This window comes from Xenopus laevis, chromosome 4L (assembly GCF_017654675.1).
Source record: "Xenopus laevis strain J_2021 chromosome 4L, Xenopus_laevis_v10.1, whole genome shotgun sequence".
Taxonomy (NCBI): domain Eukaryota; kingdom Metazoa; phylum Chordata; class Amphibia; order Anura; family Pipidae; genus Xenopus; species Xenopus laevis.
In genome coordinates this window covers 140,002,266-140,012,870 of record NC_054377.1, presented here as the reverse complement: position 1 = coordinate 140,012,870, position 10,605 = coordinate 140,002,266, and the positions used below count along the sequence as shown (strand labels likewise).

At 42.7% G+C, this 10,605-nt stretch overlaps 1 protein-coding gene across 7 annotated transcripts; it reads right to left on the bottom strand.

Moving 5' to 3' along the window:
* Positions 1-487: 487 nt before the first annotated feature.
* tada3.L (transcriptional adaptor 3 L homeolog) lies at positions 488-10,481 on the bottom strand. Of its 7 annotated transcripts, none has more exons than XM_018256457.2 (11): positions 10,190-10,481; positions 9,947-10,080; positions 9,259-9,440; positions 8,180-8,398; positions 6,722-6,972; positions 6,196-6,301; positions 5,950-6,094; positions 3,727-3,830; positions 3,435-3,544; positions 2,415-2,600; positions 492-1,153 (listed from the first exon to the last, which is right to left on the bottom strand). In XM_018256457.2, the coding sequence occupies exons 4-11, from the start codon at positions 8,384-8,386 to the stop codon at positions 961-963; spliced, it is 1,302 nt and encodes a 433-aa protein (XP_018111946.1). In that variant the 5' UTR covers positions 8,387-8,398; positions 9,259-9,440; positions 9,947-10,080; positions 10,190-10,481; the 3' UTR covers positions 492-960.
* Between the last annotated feature and the right edge of the window lie 124 nt (positions 10,482-10,605).

Here is a 10,605-nt window from a genome sequence, read left to right as displayed (position 1 = left end):
AAAGCTGCGAGTTAGCAGCGGGGGAGGATTCAGCCCTTATATAAGAAACCAAGGTTCAGCAGACTTCTACTAATGCTATTATGCAGAGAGACAGAGGATCCTCAATAATGTGACTGGTAGGTGAATACGTTAGGGACCGCCATATGGGGTTTACCTTGACGTGGTATGGTGGCTTTTCAACTTTATGATCATAACTTTGTAACTAAAAACCCCTGTCTTAGTTAACACATGCATTTGCAAATCTACTGAACTACCTAGACAGGGGCCCAGGGAATGTGCACTGACCAATTTGGACATGTCAGTAGCACTTCCCTTATATTTATATACAATTTTACTTAGCAATGTGGCGTGCTCCCACAACCCCCCCTGTATATATATATATTATATATATATATATATATATATATATATATATATATATATATATATATATAAATATAAATATATTATTTGTTTTTTTCTTTCAAACCCCCTTTGAAAAATGAAATAAATAAATTCAATGAGATTTATTTTAAAAAAAAAGAAGACGGGATCAAACAGAGAATACAAATAACAAGATCTGTCTATATACACACCTTAGGGCAGCAGAATATCCATGTGCAGCCGTAATCTGGTCCTTCCAGTGATAACAGGCACCCAGACCCTGAATAAACAGTCCCATGCTGTTCCCACAGCCTCTAATCTATACATAACCCTGTACCCGCATTCTCTATATAATCTGTACATACCCTGCCAGGCTGTACCCAAACAGCCCCTGAATTATTTATACACAACCAGCCGTCACCCATATCCGAACAGTCTGTACATTCACTAGTCCCAAAAAACCTGCGCTGCACATTAATGAACAATCTGTACATACTGAGCCCTCACTAGGTGCCGCACCCACAGTCACTGAATCAGCTGGCACCCACTGCAAGTCCTTGATCAAGAAACCATTTCAGTCCTTTATAGGTTTCTCAATCAACCATCAAGCAGCTTTAAGATGCTCTCCCTTTCTTTAAGGGCTTTCCAGGCCTGGTCCTTTTCCTTCTTTGTTGGAGTCCTTTTCTTCTGCCGAGCAGCCATGATCTTCCGGAAAGCGTCCATAACCTCATTGTCAGCCATGCGGACTCTTTGTCGCAGCTCCTGCCTGTTCATTTCTTCCTTTGCAAGCCTACAGCAGGGAAACACATTGCAGCACCCAACAATAAATAAAGGGGGAGGTATTAAGGAAAAACAAACAACTGCCATTCTGAAAACACCATGTTTAGTTCAGTAGCCCTTAGAAACCAGGTGTAGCACAGTGGCCCATTAATTAGCCTTATCCTCCATAAGTTTCTCCATATATTTACCAGAGGCGAAAATCATTCAATCCCTTACAATTTAAAGGACAAACAACGCCAGATTCACTAGAGAGGTGTCAATATGACCTAGCCAAGGGAATAAAAAAAAAGCAAAAAAAAAAAAAAAGCACCTGTGTTTTTAAATAAACCTCTGTATGTCAAATATTTCCTAGTCCTACCAGTTAGAGGAACTGAAGGCGCAAGTTAGGGGCCGGACAAACATGCAGTTTTACGCAGCAGGGTTTTTAAAAAATTGACTGCTGTGTAAATACGCTAAGTGGTTTCAAGCTTAGGCACTGACACACTAGGTAAGCGTATTTACGCGGCAGTCTGCTTTTTTTAAAAACCGCACCACATTTTCGTGCATGTGTGTCCATGCCCTTAATGGGTATGCAAGACTAAAAAACTGAGAATATTTTGTCATTCTATGGCAGCAACATTGCTATAAATATTCTTTCATTAGGCAAAATAGAATTTTTGGGTTAACATGTCCTTTAACAAGGCTTTATGTGGAGGGCAAAATGGATTGGACCAAGTCAACCCACTGAGGATATGGAGAGACGTTACATAGTACTAGAAAGGGTTGTTAAAGGGGTCGTTCACCTTTGAGATAACTTTTAGTATGATGTAGAGTTTGATATTCTGAGCTAGTTTGCGATTGGTTTTCATTTTTTATTATTTATAGTTTTTGAGCTTTTTATTCAGGGTCCAAATGACCCTAGCAAACATGCACTGATTTTAATAAGAGACTGGAATATGAATAGGAGGGGCCTGAATAGAAAGACGAGTAATAAAAAGTAACAATAACAATACATGTGTAGACTCAGAGCATTCGTTTTTAGATGGAGTCAGTGATCCCCATTTGAAAGCTGCACAGAGTCAGAAGAAAAAGGCAAATAACTATAAAACTATAAAAAAATCAGTAATGAAAGACATTTGAAAAGTTGCTTAGAATTGGCCATTCCATAACATACTAAAAGTTACCTTAAAAGGTGAACCGCCCCTTTGATAACCAACAAGCTGACATCCACAATGCGTTACCCCCAAGTCATGGCAAGCCAGTGATCATTAGCAAAATGCAAGTCTCCTCACCTGAGCAGTTCCTGTTTCTTGGCTCGGTTGTGAGCACTGAGAGCCTTCAGCTCCGCTTGCCTTTTGCGCAGCTCGGCCAATACTTCATCCTCAGAATCATCAGCAGGGCGGTCGTCAGACTCCAGCAGCCCCTGGGCTATCAGCTCTTCTTTTACGCGGACCTCTAGTGACTTGGTATGGGGGGCACTGCCAAAGAGAATTTAATGAACCACCGCTAAGGCATCATTTTAATTACTTTGAATCAGGAGGCCCAGACAAAGTCCATTAAAGGAACAGTTCAGTGTAAAAATAAAAACTGGGTAAATAGATAGGCTGTGCAAAATAAAAAATGTTTCTAATATAGTTAGTTAGACAAAAATGTAATGTATAAAGGCTGGAGTGACTGGATGTGTAACATAATAACCAGAACACTTCTTCCTGCTTTTTAGCTCTCTAACTCTCTAGCTCTCTAGTCAGCTCTCTAACTCTCTAGCTCTCTAGTCAGTGACTTGAAGGGGGCCACATGGGACATAACTGTTCAGTGAGTTTGCAATTGATCTATAGCATTGGTTACTGCCTGGTAACCAATGAGTGGAAACCAAGAGAGCTGAAAAGCAGGAAGCAGTGTTCTGGCTATTATGTTACACATCCAGTCTTTATACATTACATTTTTGCCTAACTAACTATATTAGAAACATTTTTATTTTGCACAGCCTATTTACCCAGTTTTTATTTTTATACTGAACCTTTAATGCTCCCTGTCTGCAGGCTGTCCCTGCTGTATAAGGATGGCATGATTAAATTGTATACATTGGCGGCTACTGCCAATGTAATTATCAAACACTTTCAGCTGGCTATGTACCCAATCACATCAATCCATACCCACTCGGCTGCTTGGACAACTCCCCGCTAGCTTCTTATACAGGAGGTTCATGGGAAGCGATAAGGAAGCTAGCAACTAGTAACGCAAAGTTAGGGAAAGCAAAACATGAAATAAGAATTTACATTTACCTCTGAATTACCTATACAAGGTAAATGTACCTGAAGGGTTTGTTCTGGCTGCGAGGAGAGGTACTTGCTCCATCTGTTCCAGATTCCTTTCCTGATATTTCCGGGATTGGGGAATCTTCTACAGGGGAAATAATGTTCTCCTGGGTCAGAATAGAAGCAGGCACAATACTGGATGAGAGCCAGTGCTGAACTACATTACAAATCATTAGGTATTGTTTTTCGGTTCAAACACAATATTTACATATCTAATGATTCAAACACAATGCATGTGTCACTGAAGAGGCAAAAGGGTTGTTAGTAAAAACACACGTTAGGCCGTTACCTCCACCAAAGCCTGCAGGAGGCGCTGTGTCAGGTGACCAAATGGACAGCCATCCTCTGGTTGGTCATGCTGAGAGTCAGATTTCTTCAGCAAAGAGTCCACATCTGGAATGAGAAAGCAAACTGAGTCACATACATTTCCTTAGTGGGTGAAAAAAACCATGTCAAGCTCTTAAATCTATAGTCGTTTAAATGACAACACGGTACAGCACAGCAAACGGGGCACTATACACCCTGTTCAACCTCTGTCCAGACACCGGATTTAAATCCTATGCCTTTAAAGGAAATGTGATGCATGTTACAGCAGGACTGTCCAACTGGCAGACCCCCCCTTCTGTGGCCCCCCACATGCTGTGTCTGCTTACCATATGTAAGATTTTAAAGGTATCACTACAGAGATAAACTGGCCCTGCCTTGTTTAAACCTCACATTCAGACTGTAATCCCCTGTATTGTTCACACCTGTGATCCCCCTGTATTGTTCACACTTGTGACACCTCTATTGTTTATATCCTAAAGCCTGTACTGTTCTACCTGAGACCCAGACTGAAACTGCCACATTGTTCACCTGTTCACACTTTATTCAAAATGCTAATGGGGCACCAGCACTGTGTCACTGTATGTAGCACATATTAGACTGAGAGCTTTCCCTGTCTCCTGCTCTGTTCTGCCTTCCCTCCCTGTGTGTGCCATTCTCTGCTTGCCCAGTGCTGCTTGTGTGCCATTCTCTGCTTGCCCAGTGCTGCTTGTGTGTGCCATTCTCTACTTGCCTAGTGCTGCTTGTGTGCCATTCTCTGCTTGCCCAGTGCTGCATGTGTGTGCCATTCTCTGCTTGCCCAGTGCTGCTTGTGTGTGCCATTCTCTGCTTGCTCAGTGCTGCTTGTGTGTGCCGTTCTCTGCTTGCCCAGTGCTGCTTGTGTGTGCCATTCTCTACTTTACCAGTGCTGCTTGTGTGCCATTCTCTGCTTGCCGAGTGCTGCTTGTGTGTGCCATTCTCTGCTTGCCCAGTGCTGCTTGTGTGCTTATTGCCAATTTATTATTAAGACTTCAGTTAGTACAGGGGGAATACCAGATCTGGCATATAGTTCTATGGCATTTCACATTGATTGCCTGCGGCCATTTTTAAAGGTGGCAATACACTCCAATGCATGGCTAAACCCCTCACTACTAAACCATGGTCCCTGTTGGGGTATACACTACAGAAAGGGGGACATAATAATTACAAAGTGTGTTGGCAGGTAGTTTGAAAAAATGCTAAGGCTCAGGCAAGCCCTCAACTTTAAAAAGCTAAGTTAGTGAAATCTTATCAGAAGCAAGAGAGTGAAATACACACATCTTAAAGGGCACCTATCACAGCCAAAATCAAACACATATTAACAATCTGACCAGTACAAGATAAACACGTTTAATCGAAATACATATATAGTTTTTTGAAAAAACTGCAGGTTTTAAAAAAATCCCTTACTTTGTCAAATGGGTTCATTCACTGAGGGAGGCCATACTGTGACTATAACAGAGACTCTAATATGCAAATTTCAGGAGCATGCTCAGATTGTAACACTGCTTTGAGTATTCTACCCAGAATGCCTTGTTTTAGTAAACTCCTCCACTAGAAGTATCAGGAGATTTCCCTATCTTGTCCCCTGCTGGTAAAGTCATTATGCAAATGAAGGGCACACAGTAACTTCCAGCAGGTGGCAGCACTACTGAACAGCAGCTAACACACAGGTTTGGCTGATTTGAAAATAGCTTAGAAGGGTTGATAAGCAAGCAAGGAATTTCAACTGAGCATGTGCGAGATTTCAGAGCTACAGTTGGCTGGGAAGATATAGGTAGGAGGAGCCAGTGAAATCCAAGATGGCTGCCTCAGCTAGAACTGCAGGGGAGATAGGGGAGATCTTGCAGAAGGAATAGTGAGCTGATCATTTACATTATACAAACAATTCTAACTGTTTTAAAAATCAGATTTCTTGAACTTTCACAGTGTATTTACTTAGTAAATGATTTTGGTCATGATTGGTGCCCTTTAAGTTATGTTTGTGTGGAGTTCCCCTTTAATATCACCGCTAGTTATTATTATTATTATACAGCACTGATACATTACCGCAAACCCTTTACACGTTACATTTATAACAGCTCCTGAATGAAAGGTGAACTACCCCTTTAATAACAATTCTTTAGCTTTTCCACAGAGCGAGAGCATGCCCCGTGGGTCTAAATACAACTACCTTTGGAATCCAGTTCAGCCAGAGGTCCCAGAATGCCTTTCTTCTTGTCTCCTGATAAAGCCGCCCTGGCGCCATCTTTCTGCTCTTCCAGAAGGTCCTCCTGTGCCCACCGCTGCGAATAGTGTTTTCCCAGTGGAGGAATCTATCAATGAGGTCAAATTGTAGGGTTGAGAAACTGTGCTCTAAGATGGCTGGGCAGTTATACGGCTGGCAATCAGCACTTGCGCAGTATAGTTTGTGCACCTTATAGTAATCGGCTTCATCCTCGGGCGTTTTCAGAAGATCCTCTAACACTTTAATCTCGTCGTTTGTAATGTCTGCACAGTACGGTTCCACCGAGGCCCAAAACCTTCCATGCAGAGCACAGGAAAATATAAACCAAGCATTGTTACTGTTACATATCTGCCATTGATCAGCCTGTAAGTCTGACCCCCATCCCTAACTACAGACAACAAAGCACCCGCACATGAGAAGCAACCTCTATTTTCCCTTTGAAAAGACAGTAAAGTCCTATTCTTGGCTACTGGAGAAAGCATTTTGTTTTTTGGAAAGCCTAAAATGGCAGGGGATTTGCTTTTTTTTGTGGTCCGTGACTGACCATTTATGTAAAACGAAGCAACAGTTTCTAGTTACTATGGGGCTGGAGGCTAGAAACTAAAAATCTAACAAGTGGATACCTTCCAAGGTGTGCGACGTGTGTCTTTTTTTAACCTAACTACTATGTTACCAAATACCCTCACATGAAGTGATACTTAAAATTAAATTGTACCTGTTCGGGGCATCATTTTTGGGAATTCTTGGCACATCCACAGGATCATCGGTGAATTCATATTCCTGCATCTTTTGCTGCATGTTTCTAGACTTTGGCCTCCCGGGACCAGGTCCAGACGCGTGGCTAACTTTCCCGTCCAGCTTCTGTTTCTTGGGCTTGCTGTGTTTGATGGGTGTGCCAAGCTCATGTTCCTTGCCCAGTTTTAGGAACCGCCGATCACCCTTTTTATCCTGCCAGTCTGTGAGAATCTGCAATGAGCAGCAGAGGGGTTAATGTTGGCTAGAGTTGGTTACCAAAGCCAAAATAGTATGGCCAGAATCTAGTGATAGAGGAAGGGAAATAATATGCAAGTACAGGTATGGGGCCTTTTATCCGGAATGCTCGGGACCTGGAGTTTTCCAGATAACAGATCTTTCCATAATTTGGATCTTCATACCTTAAGTCTACTGAAAATCATTTAATAAACCCAATAGACTGTTTTTTGCCTCCAATAAGGATTAAAGGAACAGTAACATCAAAAATTTAAAGTGTTTTTAAGTAATGAAAATATAATGTACTATTGCCCTGCACTGGTAAAACTGGTGTGTTTGCTTCAGAAACTCTACTATAGTTCATATAAACAAACTGCTGTATAGCAGTGGCAGAAATTGAAAAAAGGCAATATGGCACAGGTTATATAGTAGATAACAGATAACTCCATTATGTTCTACAGAGCTTATCTGCTGTGTAACCTGAGCCTGATCTCTTTTGAATGGCTGCCCTCTGGCTACACACAGTTTATTTATATAAACACAGCAGTTTTACCAGTAGGAATCCACTATTTTGGATTCGGCCTATCCCCGGAATCCTTTGTGAAAGATTAGGCTGAATACCGAACCAAATCCTAATTTGCATATGCTAATTAGGGGTGGGAAGGGAAAAACATTTTTACTTTCTTGTTTTGTGACAAAAAGTCACGAGATTTCCCTCGTTGCCCCTAATTTGCATATGCAAATTAGGATTCGGATTGGCCGGGCAGAAAGATTTGGCCGAAACATAATCCTGCTGAAAAAGGCAGAATCCCGAACCAAATCCTGGATTTGGTGCATCCCTATTTACCAGTACAGGGCAAAACTGCATTATATCTTTACTTCAAAAACATTTTTTGATGTTACTGTTTTATTATTACAGAGAAAAAGGAAATAATTTAAAAAATGTGTATTATTTGGATAAAATTAAGTGTATGGCAGACAGGCATGCTGTAATTCTGAGCTTTCTAGATAACTGTTTTCCGGATAACGGATCCCATACCTGTACAGCAAAGGTATAATGACGTGGGCAGCATATTTAGTATTTTGCCTATACACAGACCTGCAGTACTGGGCATGAAACACAAGGGTTTATTGCTTCCTACCAAATACACGGAGCAACCACTACTGAGAGACAGTTGCTCTAGATTTCACCCCCGCTCTTCACCTGGGTCTCCGCTTCCAGCACACGGAGTCTCCGGCTCGCAGAGGACAATAAGGTTTCCAGCTCCAGCTGAAGAGTATCGAGCTCCTCAATGCCGATTCCGTCATCCTCTGAGCGGGACAGAACTGCGGTGTATCTGGGGCACAACTTAATATGATCCACAGACTTGAAGTCATGGAACTGGAGAGGACAATCCTTTAACTCGCTCATTCTTCCAGGGGCCTGCAGGAAAGTACAATGCAACAGGTTCATGATCATAATCACACGCAGGATCCAAAAACACCACATATGCACTTGTTTGCTCCTGTAACCTGTCTGCAACAAGGACTATCTTTCTAGGCACAGTCACCCAAATTATGATGCACCATCTCTGAATTGTAATCTCAGCCGAACATGATGCAGTTCTAACCCCTCAGCCTAACACAGGGTCAAACTAACCTGCTGGTACAGCACATGATCTCCTGGTGGATCTGGGTCCTAGTCTCCACCTAATTGTTCTAAAAGTGGCTCTGGATTGCAGGTTATTTTTTGGGCCCTACGTGGGCAAGTCTGACCCTGATCTTACATTATGCACCAGCCCAAATTCATCCCCTCAGTGAACTAAATTGTACACCCCTCAGGGCCGCCATCAGGGAGTACTCTTGTAACGAGCCCAGGCCTAAATGGCCTACCTGTGCTGCACTTTTTGAAATAGCCGGGCCCTATTTGACAGCGCTGAAGCCTTGCTGCAACTGCTGAAGTCCCAAACAGCTGAAGCCATGACGAGAACCGAAGCCCCGACAAGAGCCGAAGCCCCGACAAGAGCCGAAGTCATAAAAAGGGGAGGCCCTGGCGCCAGTTTTTTTTCAAACTTATTAGAGGACCCTCGCCATCAATGGCGTTTTATAACTTGTGTGTGGGTTTACCGTTTTTAGCTCTGATGTCTGAGTGGTCTTTTAACTGTGGCGTGGGGTGGCCGGAATCTGGGGTGGGCTGGGCCCAGAAAATTTTGTTGTACGGCGTCCCGTGATTTCTATTGGCGGCCCGATACCTCTTATTAAACCCAGTCTAAAACAAATCAGAGCATTTAATTCACACTGCACCTCTAATGTTGGCAGAATGCTGTCGTTTAAATAGGTGGCTTGTCTTTAATTTAACTTTTAGTTTGTTATAGAATAGAATGGATAATTCTAAGCCGCTTTTCAATTGGCCTTCATTTTTTCTTTTTAATGATTTGCCTTCTTCCGACCGTTTCCAGAATTCAAATGGGGGTCACTGACCCCATCTAAAAAAAAAAAAAAAGCCCTGTAAGGTTACAAATGTATTATTATTGCTTCTTTTTATTACTAGTCTTTCTATTCAGGCCTCTCCTATTCATTTTCCAGTCTCTTATTCTAATCAATGCCTGGTTGCTAGGGTAATTTGGACCCTAGCAACCAGACTGTTGAAATTGCAAACTGGAGAGCTGCTGAATAAAAAGCTGAATAACTGGAAAACCATGAATAATAAAAACAGATAGCAAATTGTCTCAGAATATCCCTCTCTACGAAGGTGAACTTCCCCTTTAATCCACAGCCAGCTACACTGCATGAGTATACTGTTCCCACAATGCACCAGGCAACTACAGACTGCTGCAGCACTTGTAGCCTCAATGCAGCGGATGTATCCATCCAAGGGGATTCTGGGAATTCTAGTCGTGTTCCAGCTGAGAGTACACGGCAGTCTATAGATACTAAATGATGCTCCCCGATACAGCGCCAGTACTCAGGCCTCATGCATTGTATCACGTACCCACACTGCGGCCTGGCCTCTCAATGGATCCTCCTCCTGCTGCCGCCGCTCTCTTTCTTTGTCTCTCCGCGGCCACTAGGGGGCAGAGCCCCGCCGCCGCTGTCACCGCCTGTCAGTCACACGAGAACGTACCACTGTGGGGAAACAAGTAGGGGTGTCATCTTATGGAGAAATACAAAAAAAACACGAATGAGTCTGTATTAGGTGCACAATAGCCACTTCTTTCTTTGGATACATTCTTACCACAAGCTGCCAGTGGATTCCCTTCTGCAAGGCTTTCATTTCTTTTACGCCCCCATTCTGCGCCTCAATGGCATCCACCACCCACAGAGAGGAATCGTAGTTGGCGCGCAATGGCGGCATAAGAAAAAGCTCAGCCTCGCCTCAGTATTAACAACCATGTGTAGCTGTATAATAAATCAAAGGGTTTCTGATACAATCGTCGTGACAACAATATCTCTCATGTAGGAAATTGAACTCGGCCGCTCATGTTCTGTTGTTTGTACACCCCCTAAACGCAACTTTGGTCTGATCCGCCTGCATTCCATATTCCCTAATATGGTGTGAAGCGGGGCGAGCCGGACCATTTTGAAAAGGAGGTTACTTCACTTTGTATTGCTCTAAATTAGTATATGTGTATAGTAACGTAACGAGAATGG

Excerpts from the sequence above, each read along its gene's own strand:
- tada3.L (XM_018256457.2), bottom strand. The coding sequence starts at position 8,386 with ATGAGCGAGTTAAAGGATTGTCCTCTCCAGTTCCATGACTTCAAGTCT. Across the intron at positions 3,545-3,726 it reads TCCTGCAGGCTTTGGTGGAG|GAGAACATTATTTCCCCTGT; the intron begins GTAACGGCCTAA and ends ATTCTGACCCAG. Across the intron at positions 2,601-3,434 it reads AGCCAGAACAAACCCTTCAG|TGCCCCCCATACCAAGTCAC; the intron begins GTACATTTACCT and ends TCTCTTTGGCAG.